The sequence below is a fragment of the Coregonus clupeaformis genome, chromosome 17 (assembly GCF_020615455.1).
Source record: "Coregonus clupeaformis isolate EN_2021a chromosome 17, ASM2061545v1, whole genome shotgun sequence".
Classification (NCBI taxonomy): domain Eukaryota; kingdom Metazoa; phylum Chordata; class Actinopteri; order Salmoniformes; family Salmonidae; genus Coregonus; species Coregonus clupeaformis.
In genome coordinates this window covers 12,411,113-12,436,089 of record NC_059208.1, presented here as the reverse complement: position 1 = coordinate 12,436,089, position 24,977 = coordinate 12,411,113, and the positions used below count along the sequence as shown (strand labels likewise).

General features: G+C 46.0%; 1 protein-coding gene across 2 annotated transcripts in view; it reads left to right on the top strand.

Annotated features, from left to right (window-relative positions):
* LOC121542150 (mitogen-activated protein kinase kinase kinase 5-like) overlaps nt 1-20,938 on the top strand; it is a 39,376-nt gene extending 18,438 nt beyond the window's left edge. Inside the window, exons 13-28 of one of the 2 annotated variants that reach the window (XM_041851640.2) lie at nt 562-646; nt 1,313-1,446; nt 2,185-2,312; nt 13,272-13,408; nt 13,731-13,836; nt 14,019-14,176; nt 14,472-14,664; nt 15,198-15,369; nt 15,689-15,860; nt 16,442-16,627; nt 17,109-17,214; nt 17,930-18,173; nt 18,490-18,602; nt 19,409-19,506; nt 19,819-19,895; nt 20,167-20,938. In XM_041851640.2, coding sequence (XP_041707574.1) covers nt 562-646; nt 1,313-1,446; nt 2,185-2,312; nt 13,272-13,408; nt 13,731-13,836; nt 14,019-14,176; nt 14,472-14,664; nt 15,198-15,369; nt 15,689-15,860; nt 16,442-16,627; nt 17,109-17,214; nt 17,930-18,173; nt 18,490-18,602; nt 19,409-19,506; nt 19,819-19,895; nt 20,167-20,275 — 2,218 coding nt within the window. In that variant the 3' untranslated portion in view covers nt 20,276-20,938. The remainder of the gene's footprint in view (nt 1-561; nt 647-1,312; nt 1,447-2,184; nt 2,313-13,271; nt 13,409-13,730; nt 13,837-14,018; nt 14,177-14,471; nt 14,665-15,197; nt 15,370-15,688; nt 15,861-16,441; nt 16,628-17,108; nt 17,215-17,929; nt 18,174-18,489; nt 18,603-19,408; nt 19,507-19,818; nt 19,896-20,166) is intronic. The other variant, XM_041851641.2, reaches the window with a different exon arrangement.
* Nucleotides 20,939-24,977: the final 4,039 nt, after the last annotated feature.

Below are 24,977 nucleotides of genomic sequence, written 5' to 3'. Positions count from 1 at the left end.
CAGGTGTCTAGCAGGAAGGGCTGTAACAACCAACCATATCAACCTTTGATTCATTCTTCACATAAAACATACAGATTGGGCCTGTTCATTCAACCATTATCACATTGTGTTGACAACTCTGTTAATGTTTATTTTACTCTGGCGTAGTGAAAATAGAGCCTGCTTCACTCTCCCCTTTCTGTGTGGATTAATAGATGTGTGTATTTTACATTGTGTGCTAATACAGTACATTATTAGGTAGGTGTTGTGTATTGGGATACAGTCAATTCCAAGACTTTCTGAGAAGGAAGGAAATAGGAAGTGGTTTTCATAGTAGTATTTGCGGAATCAGTGAAAGGCAAATAACTTGCAATCAAAAGGTCACCTTAATACGTCATGACATATAAGTTGATAACAGTGCTGTGTACTGAATTTGATTGTGTGTGTTTCAGCAGGTCTTATCTCTGATTTTCCAGTGAGGTCCATGAATATATGACTCTGACTGAGATGTGAGATGCTCACATGTATTTGAACAGTTTTTCTATATGATTTAGTTTCTTGTGTGTGCTATTGCTCCATCAGGTTCTGTGAGCTGGTCAACTCTCTCCTAAGCCAGGCAGAAGCCCCAGTGGAGTACCCCAGCGAGCTCACTGGAGGATTACTGGAGGTCAGCTAGGTTTCTTTCTCAATTAATCTTTCCTCGATTTCCTCTCTTCTTGCCTCCTTCTGAAAACGCATTGGAAAGCAGGGTTCGAGGGGAGAGACATTGGACCTTCTCCTCCAATACAGTTGAAAAGGAGGTGAGGAGAAAGGATTCAAGGAATTGCGGAGAGACAAATTGAGAGAGGGACGTAGAATCCTAGAATCCTCCCTCTCGAGGCTGCTTTTCTATTTTTGACCCCCCTTCTACCCTACCAGTACACAAACAAGCCCTGTCATGATGGGGTCAAAAGGTGAAATGTTTCCCTTAACCGTTGCCCAAGTAGTGCTATGTTTACCGTATTCCCGACCCCTCATTTTTGTCTGTGTTAAGTTCCTGGTATTCACAGAACATTGGACTCATTCCAGCAGACCTGGGTTCAAATACTATTTGAAATAATTTCAAATAGTATTTCAGTTCACTTTAGTTCAGAGCAGCAGAAGGTCTCTAAATGAACATTGTTCCATCGCTTTGCGCTCTCACTCAACCTTTTCTGTTGTGGTTGCTTGTGACATTCTTTGCAATATTTCTAACCCACACACTCTCTAAAACACATTTTCAATGACACACACACACATTTAGTTTCACACCCATCTTCCTGTTGAATGAAACCTTCTCCCTTACCTCCTGCAGTTTATCTATGAGACCAGCGAAAATGGAGAGAAGGTGGTTCTGGGTAAAGGAACCTATGGCGTGGTGTATGCTGGGAGGGACCTGAGCAACCAAGTCCGCATCGCCATAAAGGAGATCCCAGAGAAAGACAGCACGTATGGAAAACGCATTTCCCCTTTTTTTTTTTGCCTGGTCCCAGATCTGTTTTTGCTGTTTTGTCAAACAATGACCATAGTTGTTGACACGACAGCACAAACAGATCTGTGACCAGGCTACATGTCTTTGCAAATTATACCGTAAATCTAAATGATTATTTTAGCCTAATACGTATAATATATTATACAATTGTGAGCGAAACGATGAGAATGATGAATGTACAGATGTTTTCCTCAGCATGCCAAATGTGAAATGTTTCTCTGTGGAGGAAAACTATTTGTCCAGTGTCCCCATAGCTCTACACTGGAATCTACTCCCTGAAGAGATGGATGTCTATTTAGATTTTTCCCATTCCTTGTTTACGAGCCTTCGACCTTGACTAAGACCTTAGCCCCATAGTTGAAGAAATGTTAGTACTTAGTTCCTCTGTGGAACTAATGGCCACATAGACCAAAGCAGCACATTACGGGTGCTTGGAAAGCTCTCATCATATTCATACAGTATATATGGGTCACAGCTACACCATGTCAATGTCAGCACAACTGCAAGATTAGAGTGTGTGAATTTTATGTTGTTTTTCAATGACAGCACAGCTAGCGCTAACATCGTTTATGTTTTGTAGCAATGTTGTTATAATGGCAGATGTACACTGTCCCATTTGCTAATGTGCTAATGCTATGCTAATCTAGTGCCAATGCTAACTGTTGGTTTTCTCACCATCTCTGTGTGAATCTCAGTTACTCCCAGCCTCTGCATGAGGAGATGGCTCTGCACAAGAGGCTGAAGCACAGGAACATCGTTCAGTACCTGGGCTCTCTGAGTCAGGACGGCTTCATCAAGATATTTATGGAGGAGGTTCCTGGAGGTACAGAGCATAAAAATATAATCTATTTCAAATATATTCTAGATTAAATCTCATTCTGTTTCTATTGTCCCATAAACCAGGTCACATTGAACCAGTTTATTCAGTGTTCAAATTTCAACTTTTGTGCCTCTCTCTACTACAAATTGTCTGTCTTTCAGTCTTTCTCTCTATCACTCCTTCACTCAGTATGTACAGTATTCATTCACTCTCTCACTAACAGAAGTTTTGCTAATTTTATACTGACCTGCTTTAACTTTTAAACTGCCATATAGCTAATGGTTTCAGTATTCAGTTTGTGTGTCTCTCTACTACTCATTCGCCTTTCATTCTCTCTCCACCACTCACACAGTCTGGTACTGTATTCACTCATTCTCTCTCCACCACTCACACACTCTGGTACTGTATTCACTCATTCTCTCTCCACCACTCACACAGTCTGGTACTGTATTCACTCATTCTCTCTCCACCACTCACACAGTCTGGTACTGTATTCACTCATTCTCTCTCCACCACTCACACAGTCTGGTACTGTATTCACTCATTCTCTCTCCACCACTCACACAGTCTGGTACTGTATTCACTCATTCTCTCTCCACCACTCACACAGTCTGGTACTGTATTCACTCATTCTCTCTCCACCACTCACACAGTCTGGTACTGTATTCACTCATTCTCTCTCCACCACTCACACACTCTGGTACTGTATTCACTCATTCTCGCATCAATACTTTCAGTATTGCTCATCTTTCTCTGCTCCCCTAAATATGAAACTGTCATTCAAATCAAATGTTATTTGTCACGTGCCGAATACAATAGGTGTAGACTTTACTGTGAAATGCTTACTTACAAGCCTTTTCCTAACAATGCAGAGTAAAAAATAAGAAATAAAAGGAAATGGCCAAAAAAAGGAAATTGTAACACAATTAAATTACAATAAAGTATTTAGTCAGCCACCAATTGTGCAAGTTCTCCCACTTAAAAAGATGAGAGAGGCCTGTAATTTTCATCATAGGTACATGTCAACTATGACAGACAAATTGAGAAAAGAAAATCCAGAAAAACACATTGTAGGATTTTTAATTAATATATTTGCAAATTATAGTGGAAAATAAGTATTTGGTCACCTACAAACAAGCAAGATTTCTGGCTCTCACAGACCTGTAACTTCTTCTTTAAGAGGCTCCTCTGTCCTCCACTCGTTACCTGTATTAATGGCACCTGTTTGAACTTGTTATCAGTATAAAAGACACCTGTCCACAACCTCATACAGTCACACTCCAACCTCCACTATGGCCAAAACCAAAGAGCTGTCAAAGGACACCAGAAACAAAATTGTAGACCTGCACCAGGCTGGGAAGACTGAATCTGCAATAGGTAAGCAGCTTGGTTTGAAGAAATCAACTGTGGGAGCAATTATTAGGAAATGGAAGACATACAAGACCACTGATCATCTCCCTCGATCTGGGGCTCCACGCAAGATCTCACCCCGTGGGGTCAAAATGATCACAAGAAATTTGAGCAAAAATCCCAGAACCACTCGGGGGGACCTAGTGAATGACCTGCAGAGAGCTGGGACCAATGTAACAAAGCCTACCATCAGTAACACACTACGCCGCCAGGGACTCAAATCCTGCAGTGCCAGACGTGTCCCCCTGCTTAAGCCAGTACATGTCCAGGCCCATCTGAAGTTTGCTAGAGTGCATTTGGATGATCCAGAAGAGGATTGGGGAGAATGTCATATGGTCAGATGAAACCAAAATAGAACTTTTTGGTAAAAACTCAACTCGTCGTGTTTGGAGGACAAAGAATGCTGAGTTGCATCCAAAGAACACCATACCTACTGTGAAGCATGGGGGTGGAAACATCATGCTTTGGGGCTGTTTTTTCTGCAAAGGGACCAGGACGACTGATCCGTGTAAAGGAAAGAATGAATGGGGCCATGTATCGTGAGATTTTGAGTGAAAACCTCCTTCCATCAGCAAGGGCATTGAAGATGAAACGTGGCTGGGTCTTTCAGCATGACAATGATCCCAAACACACCGCCCGGGCAACGAAGGAGTGGCTTCGTAAGAAGCATTTCAAGGTCCTGGAGTGGCCTAGCCAGTCTCCAGATCTCAACCCCATAGAAAATCTTTGGAGGGAGTTGAAAGTCCGTGTTGCCCAGCGACAGCCCCAAAACATCACTGCTCTAGAGGAGATCTGCATGGAGGAATGGGCCAAAATACCAGCAACAGTGTGTAAAAACCTTGTGAAGATTTACAGAAAACGTTTGACCTGTGTCATTGCCAACAAAGGGTATATAACAAAGTATTGAGAAACTTTTGTTATTGACCAAATACTAATTTGCAAATAAATTCATAAAAAATCCTACAATGTGATATTCTGGATTTTTTTCTTCTCATTTTGGCTGTCATAGTTGACGTGTACCTATGATGAAAATTTACAGGCCTCTCTCATCTTTTTAAGTGGGAGAACTTGCACAATTGGTGGCTGACTAAATACTTTTTTTCCCCACTGTCCAAGAAGTAGCAGCAGCGTGTGTGTCTGTGAGTGTGTGTGGCGTCAATATGTGTGTGTGTGTGTGTGTGCGCGTGTGTGTTTGTGGGAGTGTCAGTGTAGTATGCGTGAGTCTGTGGGTAGAGTCCAGTGAGTGTGCAGAGAGCCAGTGCAAGAATGTCAGTGCAAAAAAACAAAAAAATGGGGGTCAATATATTCGGAAAGTATTCAGACCCCTTGACTTTTCCACATTTTGTTACATTACAGCCTTATTCTAAAATTGATTTTAAAAAATCAAACAAAAAAAAAACCATCTCAATCTTCACACACTACTGTCACGGTTTCGGCCGAGGCTGCCTCTCTCCCTTGTTCGGGCAGGCTTCGGCGTTCGTCGTCTCCGGAATTCTAGCTGCCACCGATAGATGTTTCATGTTCGTTTGCTTTTGTCTGTTTGTTTCCGCACCTGTTTCTGTTTGTACGTAATTAGTGTCCTATAAGTTTCTCGTTGTGTTTGTCTAGTGTTGTGTATGATTGTTTCCGTCAGTGTTGTGTTTTGCTCGGTTGAGCGTATTTCTCCACTGTGCTGGAGCTTATTTGCACTTGTGTGTGCACCGTTTCATTTTGTCGCACCTGTTAGTGCGCATTTGCCTTCGCCTTCGTGCGTGTTTTTGCTGTCGGGCTTAGTTGTCCTGTTGCCTGTGTTTGGGCCAGTAATACAGCTTTTGGAACATTCGGTCGAGCGTCCTGCGTTGATTTCCTACACTACACTTACAACACGCCCTGACAGAATCATACACCACCAATGGAATCAGCAGGAGCCGAAGCAGCCCAGACGAGACTGGAAGCCCAGGTTCGGGACCAGCAAGAGCAGCTCCTGCAGATGGGGACCGCCCTGCAGGAGGTGATTATCACACTCCGAGGCTGGGGTTCGCCTCCACCGCCGCCCGCCCTGCCAGCACCATCGGCCAGCCCGCCCATTCCAGCGCCGGAACCTCGAGGAGTCCGACTATCTCTCCCGAGGGCCTACGACGGGACCGCGGCTGGGTGTCAGGGGATTCCTGCTCCAGGTAGAGCTATACCTGGCCACAGTGCACCCGGCACCTTCAGGGCATGAGAGCGTGTCCGCCTGATCTCCTGCCTGGCCGGGAAAGCGTTGGAGTGGGCCAACGCGGAGTGGAGGAAGATCGACGCCACAACGATTACGTACACCGAAGTTCTCCCGCCGCTTCAGGGCGGTGTTTGACCATCCCCGGAGGGGAAAGCGGCGGGGAGCGTCTGGTCTTCCTCCGGCAGGGGAGGAGAAGTGCCCAGGAATTCGCGCTGATTCCGTGACTAAGCGGCAGATGCAGGGTGGAATGATCGGGCCCTCATCGATCTATACCGATGCAGCCTACGAGAGGACGTCCGTCGGGAGCTGGCGTGTAGGGACACCAGCCTCACTTTCGACCAGCTGGTTGATATGTCCATCAGGCTGGATACCCTGCTGGCTACCCGCGGACGTCCTCTGGAGGGGCCCTCCATTCCACCCTCCAGCGCCTCCGAGCCTTGTCCCATGGAGCTCGGGGCGCTGGCGCTAGAGAGAGGAGGAGTCGGCAGGCTAGGGGGTCCATCCACTGCACCAACTGTGGTCGGGGAGGACACACCGCGGCTAGGTGCTGGGGATGGCCTCCTAGGGGGAGATGACGACAGGTCCCGCACTGGGGATTCCCTCCAGGTGAGTAGGCGCCCACTCACCCAGAGCTCTCTGTTGCCCATTTTTGTATGCCTGTACGTTTTCCACAGGTAGCACCTCATTCCCAGCATAAGGCGCTGGTAGATTCAGGCGCGGCTGGGAATTTTATTGATAAAAAGTTTTGTTTAGCGTTAGGGATTCCCCTCATTCCTGTTGATGTTCCTTTTCCCGTTCACGCCCTAGATAGTCGTCCGTTGGGTACGGGCTTAATCAGGGAGGTCACGGGCGCCACTTAGGATGGGTGCGCAGGGGGATCATCAGGAGATGATTCAGCTGTTCCTGATTGACTCTCCTGCGATCCGGTGGTGCTGGGCATGCCCTGGTTGAGTACCCATAACCCAGTGATTTCGTGGCAGGAGAGGGCTCTGATGGAGTGGTCTGCTCAGTGTGTGGGTAGATGTTTGGGCGTTTCCGTAGGGGCTACCTCGGTGGAGAGTCCAAACCAGGTGCCCGCATTGCACGTTCCACCTGAGTATGGGGATTTGGCTATTGCGTTTAGTAAGGCGAGGGCGACACGGTTGCCACCCCAGGCAGGGGGATTGTGCGATAAACCTCCAGGCAGGAGCTGCGCTCCCACGGAGCCATGTGTATCCTCTGTCTCAGGAGGAGAAGAAAGCTATGGAGATTTACATAGACGAATCGCTGAGACAAGGATACATACGGCCGTCCACTTCCCCCGCGTCCTCGTGAAGAAAAAGGATGGTGGTTTGCGCCCATGCATCGATTACCGTGGTCTCAATCAGATTACGGTGAAGTATAGTTATCCACTCCCGCTGATTGCGACCATGACTGAGTCGTTGCATGGGGCGCGTTTCTTCACGAAACTAGATCTCAGGAGCGCGTACAACTTGGTGCGCATCAGGGAGGGTGATGAATGGAAAACAGCCTTTAGTACCACCTCGGGCCATTACGAGTATCTGGTCATGCCATACGGGTTGATGAACGCTCCATCAGTTTTCCAATCATTTGTGGATGAGATCTTCAGGGACATGCAGGGGCAGGGGGTGGTGGTGTACATTGATGACATTCTCGTGTACTCACCTACCCGTGTCGAGCATGTGGCCCTGGTGCGCAGGGTGTTGCGGAGGCTGGTGGAGCACGACCTGTATGTGAAGGCAGAGAAGTGTCTGTTTTTCCAGGAGTCGGTCTCCTTTTGGGTTATCAGTTGTCTGCGTCAGGGGGTGAAGATGGAGGTAGACCGGGTGTCGGGCCGTGCGTAATTGGCAAACACCAACCACTGTGAAGGTGGTGCAGCAGTTTTTGGGGTTTGCAAATTACTACAGGAGGTTTATCCGGGGTTTTGGACAGGTGGCAGCTCCCATCACGTCTCTGTTGAAGGGGGGTCCGGTGCGTCTGCAGTGGTCGGCCGAGGCGGACAGGGCGTTTGGGAGGCTGAAGGACCTGTTTACCTCGGCCCCGGTGCTGGCGCATCCGGATCCTCTTTGCCGCTCCAAGTAGAGGTGGACGTGCGGAGGCCGGTTTAGGAGCCGTGCTTTCACACCGATCTGGCGCGACACCTAAACTCCGCCCCTGTGCTTTTATTCTAAGAAGCTCAGTCCAGCGGAGCGGAACTATGACGTAGGGGACAGGGAGCTGTTAGCCGTGGTACAGGCTCTAAAGGTGTGGAGGCACTGGCTTGAGGGGGCTCAACACCCTTTCCTCATTTTGACGGACCACCGTAACCTGGAGTACATCCGGGCGGCGAGGAGGCTGAACCCTCGCCAGGCAAGATGGAGTATGTTCTTGACCAGGTTTACTTTTAAGATCACGTACATCCCTGGGTCACAGAATGGCAAGGCAGATGCGCTGTCTCGGCGGTATGACGCGGAGGAGAGGTCCGTGGAGCCCACTCCCATACTGCCTGAGTCGTGTCTGGTGGCACCGGTAGTGTGGGAGGTCGATGCTGAACTCGAGCGGGCGCACGCACCGACCCTAGTCCACCACAGTGCCCGGAGGGTCGGAAGTACGTTCCGCTCGAGGTTCGGGATCGATTGATCTATTGGGCTCACACGTCACCCTCCTCTGGACATCCGGGTATCGGCCGGACAGTGCACTGTCTTAGTGCCAAGTACTGGTGGCCCACGTTGGCAAGGGATGTGAGGGTTTATGTTTCCTCCTGCTCGGTGTGCGCCCAGTGTAAGGCGCCTAGACATCTACCTAGGGGTAAGTTGCTACCCCTGCCCGTTCCACAACGGCCATGGTCCCACCTCTCAGTGGACTTTATAACAGACCTTCCCCTCTCCCAAGGGAATACTACCATCCTGGTCGTTGTGGACCGGTTCTCTAAGGCCTGTCGTTTGCTCCCCATGCCGGGTCTTCCCACGGCCCCTGCAAACTGCCGAGGCACTGTTTACCCATGTGTTCCGGCACTACGGGGTACCCGAGGACATTGTGGCTGATCGGGGTCCCCAATTCACCTCCAGAGTCTGGAGAGCGTTTATGGAGCGGTTGGGGGTCTCGGTGAGCCTCACCTCGGGTTACCACCCGGAGAGCAATGGGCAGGTGGAACGCGTAAACCAGGATGTGGGTAGGTTTCTCAGAACATACTGCCAGGACCGGCCGGAGGAGTGGTCAAGGTACGTTCCCTGGGCCGAGATGGCCCAGAATTCCCCTACGCCATTCCTCCACTAACCTAACTCCATTTCAATGTGTGTTAGGTTACCAGCCGGTTCTGGCACCCTGGCAGCAGAGCCAGATCGAGGCTCCTGCGGTGGATGAGTGGGCGCGGCGCTCGGAGGAGACTTGGAACGCTGCACACGTCCACCTGCAGCGGGCCCTCCGACGTCAGAAGGCGAGCGCTGATCTCCACCGCAGTGAGGCACCGGTGTACGCACCTGGTGATCGAGTCTGGCTCTCTACCAGAAACCTGCCCCTCCGCCTGCCCTGTCGGAAACTGGGTCGGCGGTTTGTAGGGCCATTTAAAGTCCTGAGAAGGTTGAACGAGGTATGTTATAGATTACAGCTACCTGTGGAGTATAAGTGTATTAACCCCTCGTTCCATGTGTCCCTTCTCAGGCCGGGTGGTAGCGGGCCCACTCCAAGAAGATGAGATCTTGGAGACTCCTCCGCCCCGTTGGACATCGAGGGGGCACCGGCGTACTCCGTGAGATCCATCTTGGATTCGAGACGTCGGATGGGGGTCTCCAGTATCTAGTGGAGTGGGAGGGGTACGGTCCGGAGGAGCGGTGCTGGGTGCCGAGGAGAGACGTGTTGGACCCGTCGCTCCTGACGGAGTTCCATCGGAGGCATCCGACGCGCCCTGTGCCGCGTCCCCTGGTCGCCCCGAGGCCGGAGTCGGCGCACGTCTGGAGCCGCGCGTCAAGGGGGGGTACTGTCACGCGGTTCGGCGAGGCTGCCTCTCTCCCTTGTTCGGGCAGGCTTCGGCGTTCGCCGCCTCCGGAATTCTAGCTGCCACCGATAGATGTTTCATGTTCGTTTGCTTTTGTCTGTTTGTTTCCGCACCTGTTTCTGTTTGTACGTAATTAGTGTCCTATAAGTTTCTCGTTGTGTTTGTCTAGTGTTGTGTATGATTGTTTCCGTCAGTGTTGTGTTTTGCTCGGTTGAGCGTATTTCTCCACTGTGCTGGAGCTTATTTGCACTTGTGTGTGCACCGTTTCATTTTGTCGCACCTGTTAGTGCGCATTTGCCTTTCGCCTTCGTGCGTGTTTTTGCTGTCGGGCTTAGTTGTCCTGTTGCCTGTGTTTGGGCCAGTAATACAGCTTTTGGAACATTCGGTCGGCGTCCTGCGTTTGATTTCCTACACTACACTTACAACGCGCCCTGACAACTACCCCATAATGAAAAGGCGAAAACATGTTTTTTTTGTGCAAATGTATTACAAATAAAAAACGGAAATACCTTATTTACATAGGTATTCAGACCCTTTTCTATGACACTCGAAATTGATCTCCGGTGCATCCTGTTTCCATTGATCATCATTGAGATGTTTCTACAACTGGATTGGAGTCCACCTGTGGTAAAGTCAGTTGATTGGACATGATTTGGACAGGCACATACCTGTCTAGATAAGGTCCCACAGTTGACAGTGCATGTCAGAACAAAAACCAAGCCATGAAGTCGAAGGAATTGTCTGTAGAGCTCCGAGACAGGATCGTGTTGAGGCACAGATCTGGGGAAGGGGTACCAAAAAATGTCTGCAGCATTGAAGGTCCCCAAGAACACAGTGGCCTCCATAATTCTTAAATGGAAGAAGTTTGGAACCACCAAGACTCTTCCTAGAGCTGGCCGCCCGGGCAAACTGAGCAATTGGGGGAGAAGGGCCTTGGTCAGGAAGGCGACCAAGAACCCGATGGTCACTCTGGCAGAGCTCCAGAGTTCCTCTGTGGAGATGGGAGAACCTTCCAGGAGGACAACCATCTCTGCAGCACTCCACCAATCAGGCCTTTATGGTAGAGTGGCCAGACGGAAGCCACTCCTCAGTAATGCACATGACAGCCCGCTTGGAGTTTGCCAAAAGGCACCTAAAGGACTCTGACCATGAGAAACAAGATTCTCTGGACTGATGAAACCAAGATTGATCTCTTTGGCCTGAATGCCAAGCGTCACGTCTGTTTTTCAGCGGCAGGGACTGGGAGAATAGTCAGGATCGAGGGAAAGATGAACGGAGCAAAGTACAGCGAGATCCTTGATGAAAACCTGCTCCAGAGCACTCGGGACCTTAGACTTGGGTGAAGCTTCACCTTCCAACAGGACAACGACCTTAAACTCACAGCCAAGACAATGCAGGAGTGGCTTCGGACAAGTCTCTGAATGTCCTTGAGTGGCCCAGCAGGAGCCCAGACTTGAACCTGATCTCTGGAAAGACCTGTAAATAGCTGTGCAGTGACACTCCCCATCCAACCTGACAGAGCTTGAGAGGATCTGCAGAGAAGAATGGGAGAAACTCCCCAAATACAGGTGTGCCAAGCTTGTAGCGTCATACGTACCCAAGAAGACTCGAGGCAGTAATCGCTGCCAAAGGTGCTTCAACAAAGTACTGAGTAAAGGGTCTGAATAGTTATGTAAATATAATATTTCCGTTTGTATTTTTAATACATTTGCTAACATTTCTAAAACCTGTTTTTGCTTTGTCCTTATGGGGTACTGTGTGTAGATTTATGACGAAAAATCTATTTAATCAATTTTAGAATAAGGCTGTAACATAACAAAGTGGAAAACGTCAAGGGGTCTGAATACTTTCCGAATGCACTATAAATAGTCTGGGTAGCCATTTGAGTAACTGTTCAGCAGTATTATGGCTTGGGTGTAGAAGCTGTTCAGGAGCCTTTTGGTCCCAGACTTGGTGTTCCGTTACCGCTTGCAGTGCAGTAGCAGAGAGAAGCCAAATATTTTCAGCCTCCTGAGGGGGAAGAGGCGTTGTCATTACACCTATGTTGGGAAGCATCACTGACTCAGTATGGAGCAATCACATAAGTGAGAATAAAAAGGAGGGGATAGCATTCACATGTTATCATTATGAAAAGGACGGCACAAATCACACCCTACAATTTCAGCTACATGCGTTTGTGAAGGGTTAGTGAAAACCACCATAATGTTACGAAATGATCGTATTTTAGTTTCTAGGAAGTCTGTGTCTGGAGGTCTTTTTGGTGTTTGTGTGTCTGCGTGTGTGTGTGTGTGTGTGTGTGTGTCTAATTCAGTGCAATAGCTACAGGCAGGATATCACACAGGAAGTGTGGGTGTTTCCAGTATCCCAACAATTGAGAAAAATGGATTTCACAATACAATGAAGTCACTGATATACCAGTGTTATAAAAAGTGAAAATACTTCAGACATCTTATCATTGTGAATATCCTGGGCCTTGTTTCCCAGAGCCTTCATAGCGCTAAGATCATCGTTATAACCTTCTTACGATGTATCTTTATAAGCCGAGGTGTTTCCCAGAGCCTTCGTTAGTAATGTGGCACATCTAGTGATTCAGACCACTCGTAGAGCAGCCAAAGTGCATCGTTCGATGCTTTTTTGCCCTTTCGCATCACTTTATTATTTGCTAAAGATCTTGAAGATCTTTGCTAAACATAGAATCAAGATGTTTATGCCATCTGTCTGACTGGGACTGCCGATATCCTCAGAACCAAGATGACTACAAATACAAAGTTGCCAAAGTATTTGCAATTGTTACAAACAAGTGAAGAATAAAAGTATGCATCGAATGAAAACCGAGATGACTGCATTAAAAGATACATAGCCTACATAGGCTATTTCAATCATATTGAAATCAATGTCATGTTAAATCAATTGAGTTCTATTTTGCGTCTAGGATATTGTCTGTCATTTTTGCTTCAAAGTGTTTCATGATGTGTGACAACATGTGCCCAATCGGTGATTTAGTGAATTATTATTGGGTAAGCATAATAAGCCGCCTCAATAGCCAATTTGCAGCCGTAGGTGGTAATATTTCTCTAGGAGCTGATCCTTGGTCAGTATTGTGGAATCATTCTAATGTTAAGATTTGAATGGAGAAATCTGTTCCGAAAGCAGCGGTGCTTTTCTTTCGATCCTATCACTATCGACACGTGGTATAACGACGCACTAAGTTGTTTGGGAAAACACTGTCGTTGGCTCGTAAATAACGATGCATCTGGTACGTCATCGTAATGCTTAAGTTACATTGCAACTGGGAAATGAGGCCCAGAGGTGTTGCAAATCCTAAATTGAATCCCTTGCATATCTAACCGTAACCCATTCCAATGTCATCTCTCCCATGTAGGAAGCTTGTCCTCTCTCCTGCGTTCCAAATGGGGACCCCTGAAAGACAATGAGGCCACCATCATTTTCTACACCAAGCAGATCCTGGAAGGCCTTAAGTATCTCCATGACAACCAGATAGTCCACAGAGACATCAAGGTGAGGTGTCAGCAAGATTACCATTTGTTGTTGTTGCTAAATAAATGTTCAAAAAAGTACCAATGCCACAGCAGATTTTTATTCACATTGTCAGAGCTGGGTCGTGTTCATTAGGGACCAAACGGCAGAAAACTGAGTGAAACAGGGAGGGACTTCCTGGACTTAAGAAACACTCCTTTTTGTTTTCCATTTCAAATCGTTTTGCTACGTTGTGCCCTACTGAGCATGACCCTGGTGTATGTTGCTTACCCAACTACAAATGTGTTACCATGTTTTGTGCAGAAAGTGTATCAAGTGTAAGAAACTAGTAATTTCCTCACAGGGTGACAACGTGCTGATTAACACCTACAGTGGTGTTCTGAAGATCTCTGACTTTGGCACCTCGAAACGACTGGCGGGAATCAACCCCTGCACAGAGACCTTTACAGGTTTGTGGGGGTGTGTGTGTGGGTGGGTGGGTTTTGAAGCTTTTGTATGAGTGTGGTTGAGTATGTGGCCATGCTTTTTGCATATGAACATTATATTTCACTTTGTTGGTATGAATATTATTTACATGTGTTGCCTACATGTTTGTGGAGGCAGGTGTCTAAATGTCTCTGTGGTGTTGTAGGGACCCTGCAGTACATGGCTCCAGAGATCATCGACCAGGGCCCGCGGGGTTATGGGAAGCCTGCAGACATCTGGTCCTTGGGCTGTACCATCATAGAGATGGCCACAGGGAAACCACCCTTCCACGAGCTGGGCAGCCCACAGGCAGCAATGTTCAAGGTAATCTTTCTCTTAGAAACCAAAAGGTTTGGTAATTAGTATGTTATTACATTGTAGCCTATACCTTGTAAGGTACCTCTGAATACTAGGTAAATACTGGACTGTAAAGAATTTTACCAGCTGAAACCAGGGTTGTGTTCATAAAGCATCAAACTGAAGACAGACTGAAACAGATAGGGTCTACCTGAACTTGTCCAATAAGAAACTCAGTTTCCGTTGCAAAACGTTTTTTACGTTGCATGCCCTACTGAACATAACCCTGAAGTGTACGTACTCTGTTCCCGTCTCCCTCTAGGTTGGTATGTTCAAGATCCACCCGGAGGTGCCGGAGTGTATGTCAGGTGAGGCCAAAGGCTGCATCATGAGCTGCTTCACCCCGGACCCAGACAACAGAGCCACGGCCTCTGAGCTGCTCAAGGACTCCTTCCTCAAGTCCACCTCCCGGAGGAAGGCCAAGCCCCAGCCTGACACACTGCCTACGGATGCTGGTGAATCATCATTGTTATAGTTATAGATTGTTATTTTAATCACCATTATCATCATAGTTATCGTCATCATCATTTTTATAGTCATCATTATCATCATCAATCATCATCAGTGCCAGAGTCTGGTCTTGTGGTAGCACTGCCTACTCCGGACCACATACCACCCGACGATGGGAACGCACGCCCTTTCTTGGCCACTCCTATTTGTGCCCTCTACTATGTCTATCTGTCTATCTGTCTATCTGTCTATGTCTCTCTGTCTATCTGTCTATCCGTCTCTGCTTCTTTTAAAAATACATATAAAATACAAAACGGGATCTGAATTTCGATCTCCTTTTAAAAAAGGAAAAAAAGAATAATCATCATTATAGTTTCAATCGCCAGACTTATTATTCATTATTTTCATAATTGTCAGAAATATTAATTATTATTGCCCTTGTCTGTGTATTGTCTTCCTAATTCAGAAACGCTATGATCATCGCCATTTCCGTCACCATTACGGTGCTAATGACTCTGCCCTGCTTTGTGTCCTGTAGGTGACATCTACCAGCGGAGTATGTCTGTCCCAGTGTCTATACGTGTGACAGATACAGACAGGGACACTGACAGGATGGACCTGTCGTGCTCCTGGGACCTCCGGAGGACTATCTCCCCCCTCAGAGGAAATTACATCACAGAGAGCCAACCCAGCACCAGAGGCTTCCTGCCGTGAGTCAAAACATGCTATACCCTCTGGTTCCCAATTTAATTACATCAGATTTGTGAAACAACTTCATTGTAGATCATTGCCTTACTGTAAATGCAATCTAATGCAATAGATAACCTAAATTGTCAGAGAAATCCAGCTTCCACCATATTGTCTTATTTTCCAATCACTGCAGATAGAAGGGAGGAGTAGAGGAGAGGTCAGATTTTCAACCAATTGAGATAGAGCCCATGCTATATATTGCCAAGACCATATTTGTATGGCAGAATGTTTTATCTCAGTGACATTGGTGTCTCTCTGTCTCCCCCTTGTGGTGGCCAGGGTGTCAGAGGAGCCCAGTACTGTGGACATGACGGCTAGTCCAGCCACGTCAGGGGAGAACCTGGGCCTGTTCCTACTGAGGAAGGACAGCGAGAGGAGGGCCACACTGCACAGGATCCTCACTGAGTACATCACCGACGTGGTGCACAACATCCAGAATACATTACCTCAGGTAGAGAGAGAGAGAGAGATCTTGGTCTGTATGTATCAAGAGTGTCAGAGTAGGAGTACTGTTCGAGGATCAGTTTTGCCTTTTAGATCATAATAAATAAGACCGGATGGACCTGATCTTAGATCAGTACTTCTACTCTTTGACGCTTTTTGAATATGGGCCCAGAGAAGTATCTATCCCTTATTGAGATACAGTCAACTCCTGATAAATGCAATGGCTTAGGATTGTTATGAGGGCATGCACTCAACCGATCGGAGCATGCATAAAGACAATGTATGGTGAAATAATAATAATAATAATAATAATAATATATGCCATTTAGCAGACTTACAGTCATGCGCACATACATTTTACGTATGGGTGGTCCCGGGAAAGCGAACCCACTACCCTGGCGTTATAAGCACCAATGCTCTACCAACTGAGCTACAAAGGACCACAAGGCACTTAGACTGAGTTTACCCTTATCAGGTGTTTGCTGTACATGTTAGGTGTGAAAGAATGAGTGTTTGTCTACATTTGACATTTGTAGGTTTCTTTGCCTATAATCCTTTTATAATGTTTCCTCTCTCCTTGCCTCTAAGCAGACAGACGTATCGTCCGTGACCTCAGAGCATATCTCTGAGCTGATTGGCTGCCTGCGGGAGAACATCCGCTCTCCAGACAGAAGGCACCTGACCAAGGGCCTGGTGAAGTTGCGCTCCACACTGCTTGCTACTGCAGTACCCCTCAACAACCTGCAAGCAGTGCTCTTCAGCTTCCAGGACGCGGTAGGTTCCTGGAGATCAGGGTTGTTTGTGTTCATTCGGGCACGCAACGGAAAACATTATCAAACATCTTGCAACTAAAAAATGGTGCATCTTATTGGACTAGTCCAGGTAGTCCCTCCCTGTTCTTTTTCATTCGGTACATAATGAACATTACCCAGGAGTTGCAACGCCAGTCCTTGAGGACAGTAGCCCTGCCAGTTTCCATTTCTCCCTGGCACGTGAAAGATGACGTACTGTCATTGATTGGCCATATATTTCACACACATGGTTCCCCAGGTATGAGATAGTTAGTGATCACAAGGCAAGGATGGAGAAACAGTGGGAAGGGTGGACGTGGGATTGAACATTGGGAGTCGTTTGAAAATGTAAAAAATATAATGTATGTGTCAATAGCCAGGAGTTTTACCACTCGACCACAGGCTCTGCATCACACCCAATACTGTTGTGCTAACCCGTTCTTCTCACTCCCTCGTGTGTGCAGGTGAAAAAGGTGTTGAGGCAGCAGCAGGTGAAACCTCACTGGATGTTTGCTCTGGATAACCTGCTAAGGCAGGCCGTGCAGGACGCCATCACTGTACTGTTACCAGGTAAGAACCAGCAGAGTCCGGCACAATTCTATCAACTTCCATCAGTTAAATTGGACATGGAAATTCCTTATAGAACTACAGTTCAATTTCATGATATGACTGGAATTTGGAATTGAGTCCATCCCCGCCATTCAAAAACCTCACTACCTCTGCCTCCCGAGTGGCGCAGCAGCCTAAGGCACTGCATTGCAGTGCTTGAGGAGTCACTACAGCCCCGGGTTCTATCCCAGGCTGTGTCACAGCCAGCCATGACCGGGATACCCATGAGGTGGCGCACAATTGGCCCAGCGTCGTCCGGGTTAGGGGAGGGTTTGGCTGGCCGGGATTTCCTTGTCCCATCGCGCTCTAGTGACTCCTTGTGGCGGTAAGCTGACTTCGGTCGCCAGTTGGACGGTGTTTCCTCCGACACATTGGTGCGGCTGGCTTTCGGGTTAAGCGAGCAGTGTGTCAGGAAGCAGTGCGGCTTGGCAGGGTCGTGTTTCGGAGGACGCATGGCTCTCAACCTTCGCCTCACCGAAGTCCGTAGGGGAGTTGCAGCGATGGGACAAGACTGTAACTACCAATTGGATATCATGAAAATTGGGGAGAAAAAGGGGTAAAAGTACAAAAAATTATAATAATTAAAAATAATACTGTATATAAGAATCTCACCACCTCCCAAATCCCCACACACCACACACACACTCCTGCTCACACACACCTTGATGACTTTCAGAGCTCAAGCTCCAGCTGCAGTCTTCCTTTGAGAAGGAGGAGAGTAGCCCAGAGAGAGAGCAGCAGCCCAGTGAGCTAGCAGAGACTCTGCCTGCAGTTTTGTCAGATGACCAGGTGGTGGCGCCAGCTGACACAGAGACCATAGAGGAGGTTCCAGAAAGCCCTTGCTTGCCCAATGGCCTCCAGTACAACACTAACTGTCCCCTCAGTCACGAACTGAGAGATCTACGGCTAGAGACTCGCAGGTTCAGTACCATTTACTTAGCTGTTTATATTACATTTCCAAATGCTTTATTGGTATGACAAAAATGCATTTGTATTGCCATTTTAATCTTTATTCCACATTTGATGTGGGGTTTCATTTTATTTCACCTCTAGCATAATGGGCTTTAAAATGGAAAGAAAAGAAGGCAATTCCTACAGATTCAGTGAACGATGCCAGCACACCACCAAGGATTAGATTGCAACCAGTTACAATATGGGCAGTGAAGTGATATGGGTAAATAGTGAAATGTACTGTTACTTCAGGCCTGGTCCATAATGACTAAGTGTGTGTTTCAGACTGCTGACCCAGCTGAGTGAGAAAGAGAGGGAATACCAGGAGCTACTGAGGAACTCTGTCCAGAGGAGACAGGATCAGATCGACACTACCAGGAAAACATCAGAACCCACAGGTAATGTTTTCACCTCCTACTCCCTCCCAAAGCAGTCTGACTGTTGCTAATGTCTGCACATTTAGGGCTGGTGTGTTGGTTACCATTGTAAGTTCTGGTGAAGTACCTTAGTGAGCCAAATTCTGTGTCACTCTGCCACACCTTAGCATGTAGCAAGACCGAACACTCAGTGCCAAAACAATTATGAATATCAACAAAAGAGTTGTTAAATCCTGTGTGTGTGTGTGTGCACGTTCGTGTTTGTGTATTCATGTAGACACTTGAGGTTGAAGCTTGTGGTATGACAGTGGCCCCACAGGTTACAGCCTGCCTACTGTAATATTCCTAAAATGGAGAGAAGTAATGCCATTGAGAAACTTGGTATTAATCGGTAGCTCTATAGGCCTTGTGATTCACACTCTGTGTTTCTAAATCTCTCCACACCTCACCCTCAGGTAGTGGATTTCTGCTCTACTGGTTTGAGTTTAAGGCGTGTAGCTCATTGCTGCTGAGATTCGAGACTTCGAACCAGATGTGTCCGTCATAATAATGATTAGAAACTGGCATAGGAAAATGGTGGACTGTTTTTGTTTAGAAGACCCTAATTAACGCTTTTGCTTTGCATCTGTCAGGTTTACTTCCTTTACCCATGTTAACGTATACTGTTGCGAATAGCCCCGACTGGGACTCAACCTCAGTCCCTGTGACTGTCAGTCTAACACCTTAACCATTACTGAAAATCTGCATTTGAAATACTCAGAATGTTCAGCTTAGTAGCATGAACTGGTGACCAGACCATACCAACTTGTCTTCTCATCCTCCTGTAGATACAGAGTTGTCCCTGCAGATAAGTTCTAACCCAGAAGTCAAATCCTTGGTTTTCTGGCTGAAGGCTATCCCAGTAGATCAGGACACCATAGACAAGGTAAGGAACTTCAAAAATACTTTTGTGATTTAATGATGTGGGATTGGTTACCAAAATATGGGGTGACTATTGATTGATAGGTAACTACGTGATTGGAATGAACCATCTAACTGGTGAAAAGAATGAGCCTTATACACGTCATAATAATATGACAAGTCACAAAAGTCTATACCACGAAAAATATATACAAAAGTAATCCATTATGACTAAATTATCTTTATAAGGTAGCTCAGTTTCAGTCAGTGTTTGCTAGAGGCTTGTTCTCACTGATGTTGTGTGAGTAGAATTCACACTCTGTGCTTTTGTTTCTAGTTACTCTCTCACGAGTTCACCTTGGACTGTCTCCTCACCATGGCCTGCAGGGATGACTTGATGTACTGTGCCATAAGGTGAACTGCCTCCTCCAATCATGTTCACACATCCTTAAAGCAGAAACAGGAAACAACTGATCTGCGCTAATGAGGAAAACCCACTGTTTTCTGTTTGGATGGTTGTTATGTTATTGTACTGTGAATCGCTGAAATGATATGTGTCAATGTGTATACATGTGGATGTGACCACTGTTCTGTGCAGTGTGAGGGTGTATGGATGTGACACACAAACGGTCTGTACTGTAATGTTGTTGTTTTTTTACTGTAACTTCCTGTGTTTCCTCCACAGAGGAGGGATGCTGTGTCGCGTCTGGGCGGCCATCACAACACGGAGGAAGTCACAGCTCAAATCTCAGCACAGTACACACTCTGAAGAGAGCGAGGACACCATTCTCTGATGGGTCGTGGCCCCATCATGTCACATGTTCCACTAATAGGCTGGTCCTATAAGCACAACATGCTACAGATTTACTGAGTCTGTGAATGTATCTAATAGTTAAGATGCAGGTGTGTGTGTGTCAGTGTGCGTGCGTGTAGTTTTCTGAGAACAAAATAATCATGTCATAAAAAGTGAACCTACCTTAGTATTTCCCCAAAGTTTTTATATTGAAACTGAAATGCTTACAGAAAGATAGATGGAAAGGATGTTTTTCTGTAATTTCTTCTTGTGAATAACTGTATTTATAAAACAGGTGTGAATAACTGTATTTATAAAACAGGTTCAGAGGGATCTGCCATCTGATTGGCTGAAATGGGGTTCCAAACCATTAACAATTCCCTGATATCCGCACTACATGTGGGAGGGGAAGGGAGGGGAGGGTGTATTTAGGGCCAACAGCTGTGATGTTTTTACCTCAACAGACACTCCATGATACTTTATATTCCTTTGTTAGTTTGGTGTGTAGAATAAAACAAAATAACTACTTTCTATTGTACCTCTTTACTGTTTACACTTCAAGACTTGAAGAAAATGTATGTTATTGATGGTAAATACAGTGAGGGGAAAAAAGTATTTGATCCCCTGCTGATTTTGTACGTTTGCCCACTGACGAAGACATGATCAGTCTATAATTTTAATGGTAGTTTTATTTGAACAGTGAGAGACAGAAAAATGCATGTCAAAAATGTTATAAATTGATTTGCATTTTAATGAGGGAAATACCGTACATACTGGTGGTGTCTGTAATATGTGTATATGGGTCTTTCTACAAATAAAGGGGCCAATGTGTGTCTTGTACAAAATGTAATATAGGTTTAAATATGATTTTCTTGCAGTTTCACATGTGTAGTTACAGGAATAAAAGTATAGGTAGGCATAATGAGACCATCACCCCACCTAGCAACAACAACAAGGTTCTGTCAATAAAATCGTTAATAATAATAATTATGAAATCTATATAATCAGTAAACTCTTCAAGCATTGTGTGTGTGAAGAGTTGGGCGTAGGTATAGGGCACCCCTCAGCAGGAAAAATAGAACGAGACAATCATTTGTGCCAGGTGTGATATCCCTCTTAAATAGCTCGGGCAAATGTTCCCATTGACCCCGTAAGGCCAGCAGGCTAGTCTTTGTTTTAAATGTTTTAAATGTTTTATTTCTTATTTCTTACTTTTATTGGTGCGTGACTGTTATTGAAAGTTGTATTGTCAATCTTGTTTTGTATTTAACGCCACTTTAAATGTGTACATGACACTGCAACAAAATTTCCCCATGGGGACAATAAAGTAAGTAAGTAAGTAAGTAAGTGTGCGTGCGCCTGAATCTGAAAAACTAGCCGTCAAACGCTTGCTTCCTCTGTCCTTGTTTCCTCCACTCCTTGCCTCTCTTTGAAAGTGCATTGGAGCCCGAGGAGAGAAACCTTCACTCCTCTCCCCTAATGTTCTTTGAAAGGGAGGTGAGGAATGGAGGAAACAAGGGGGAAATCTCAATTGCATCCTCACGTCCTCTCGCCTCCTCAAAACCCATGGGGGGGCTACCATAATACCCTTGGCCTGTCCAGAAACAACCCCTAGCCCCTTCCCTCCAGAGTCTAGACACTTGTGGAGATCTGAGAGGGATTGATGGGTGGTGGCATGGTGAAAGCTCCACCTTTACCCTCTGATTGGCTTGGTGGAATTTTGGCCATATTGCTTGCACCTGTCCAATCCTCTCAAATTTACATTTGTACATTTTTGTCATTTAGCAAACACACCTATCCAGAGCGACTTACAGGCACAATTAGGGTTAAATTCCTTGTTCAAAGCCACATTGACAGATTTTTCACCTAATCGGCTCAGGGATTCAAACCAGCAACCTTTCGGTTACTGGCCCAACACTCTTTACCACTTGACTACCTGCTGCCCAGATCTCCACAAGTCTCTAGGGGGTAGGGGCTGTTTCTGGACCGGACCACACAACCCTTCCAGTTTGTGGTGGACCTTCAGCACAACACTTGAGGCATGGTTGGATGTTTAATTCCATTGCTGGACAAACAGATTCGCACAGGTGTAATCTGGACACACCCACGGCACCATATCAGGCTAATCAGGCAGTTCTGTGTAGTTGAAGAGATTAACAGATCATAGATTCATAGAATGGAGTTGGAAGGGGGAACGCCTACTTTGAAAAGACATGAAGTGTTAGCTGTGCACTTGACCAATGACAGGCATTCCACATTTAACACCACTCACATGTGAAAATCGAAATGTCAAGTCATTACATTTTTTATATTTTTTATTAAAAAACAAAACAATTAGCCGTTTTCACATTCATTATTGCTCCATTTTAACTCGGAAAACAAACGATCAAAACGTACACTGACCGTAATCTTATCTCAGGAATCTTGACTTAATGTTGTCCACGAAGTAGGCTAATAGGCCCTTTTCACGTGACGTCAGACAACTTCCGTTCTGCCGCGATGCAGGTTATGTTTACATCCGGTGTCGCTTAGGAACGCTTAGCTAGTAGCACATCATTATGGAGTTCACCCAGTCCCTTTCACATCTGCCACCAATACGACTTAACGACGTAGAACGACTTGCTGACAAGTGGTCCCTTACTTCAAGATCGAAGCTTGATAAAGGCTACAAGTTCTTCGTTGAAGGTTACCTGTTTGATTATGAAGGTACGTGTTTATCTTTATTTAGCTTAAATTAGCCCTATGCTAGCGAAGGTTATGAGCTGACGAGTTTCTGTTTTGCAGCCTCTTTTTAATATTACTGCTGTTTGTATCGACCGTAAAATAAGAGTCAGTAATGTATTAATGGCTAATGCTGCGCCCTTTCTCCCAATCACTGTATTGAAACAGTCTCAAGTGTAGTTAACGGTGAGGTGACAGTGAGAGGGCGATGTTACAGGTCCATGAAGAAAAATGAGGAGGCTCATCGGCTTCAGGTTTCTCAGATAAACAGTTCTCTAACATTATGATAAGATAGGTTAAGATAGATAAGTTTTCTTTTTGTTGTGTTTTGCTGCGGTTGCAGATTTAATAAGAATGATTCCACAAAGTTCCACTGTGGATCAGTTTGTTTCTCAGTCTGAGCTCTGATTTTGTATCATTAAACTTAATACACAACGAAATTCTTACAAACCGATGTGGGTTGTTGACGGCAATAAAGACTGGGAAAGATTCTGTGATTCTGTGCTCACTATGTTACCATTGGCTTTAAGACAGTGCCATTGCCTCTGTCATGCACCAGCGCACTGCAGACCTGGCACCGGCCTAGGACACAGGTCAGACATTATTTGTTACACTGATGCAGAACTTTGCAGTTTGTATTGACTTTTGACAATGTATTGTTCATCATTATTATATCACAGGGAATTGTACCAGAGGCCACCAATGATATGGCGGTGTGTAAACCAGCGGCTAAGAAAAAAACAAGTTTCAGAGCTGGTGTGAAGTGCACACTGTACCGAGCCTATGATGGTGAGTCTGAATGAGCCCCCGCCTGTACTAGAGCACAAAGACTTTAGTGCATTTCTAAAATAATACAAACATAAAAGTGATTATTATTTGTTACTTTTTTATATAGACTTTCAGTGGATATTTTTTTATTTGTATTAGAAGCATGTACGAGACTGGATGAGTGTGGTTGTCTTTTTTTAGTGAAAAGATAAGGTGGCATTTAATGAAATCTAAACTTGACATATCTCACTTTCATGCCAGGGCCTATTCCGGATCCTCACGTCATGGCCAGTGCTGAGAAACTGAAAGACATCCGTCCACAACCAGGGATTTGCAAATTGCTGCACGGGCTTGAGGGCCTTAATTTGGTGGACTCTAAATTTGGCCCTGTGCCATTTGGGTCTGTGCTTTCTTACCAGTGCCCTCTAGAATTAAGTAGAGATATTATTAAACACCCTGGTGCCAGTGAGTTTCCTCAGTTGCCTATTGAAGGTTACAACTTTAAATTTCCCATTGATTTTGAGCCCAACTACATACAACAATGTCATTTGGACAGCCTGATTGTGTCAGAGGAGATGTCTGCTGCTATTGAAGCAGAAACAAGAATGCAGTCAGAATGCCAGCGGTGGAGCCAGGTACGCAAACCCCGACTGACAGCCAGCAGATTCCGTGAAATATGCCATGTTCGTAGGGGAGTTGTCTGCCAAGGCTTTGGCAACCCGCATTCTGAGAGGAACTCCTCAGACAGCTGCTATGAGAAGAGGGTTGGATCTGGAACCTGAGATACTGAGGCAATATTCTGATTTTTGTGATGTCTCTCTGAAACAATGCGGGGTCATCATCCACCCTGATTCACCTCACCTTGCAGCCAGCCCGGATGCTAAAGTCTTCTGCCCAACAGAAGCACCACCATTTGGTCTTGCTGAGGTTAAGAGTTGCGATGTTGAAAATGTTACCCAAGTTAAACACCTGATCACAGTTAAAGGCCAGGCCTGCCTTAAGAAGAGCCACAAATACTACTATCAGGTTCAAGGCCAACTCGCCTTAAGCGGACTTCAGTGGTGTGACTTCATTACAGATACCCGCACTGACTTCACAGTTGAGAGAATCTTTAGGGATGAGGAGATTATCCACTCAATGCGACAGAAGCTTGATCATTTCTATTATAACATCTACATGGATGTCTTCTTAAGTTATAAAACATAAGGCAGAAT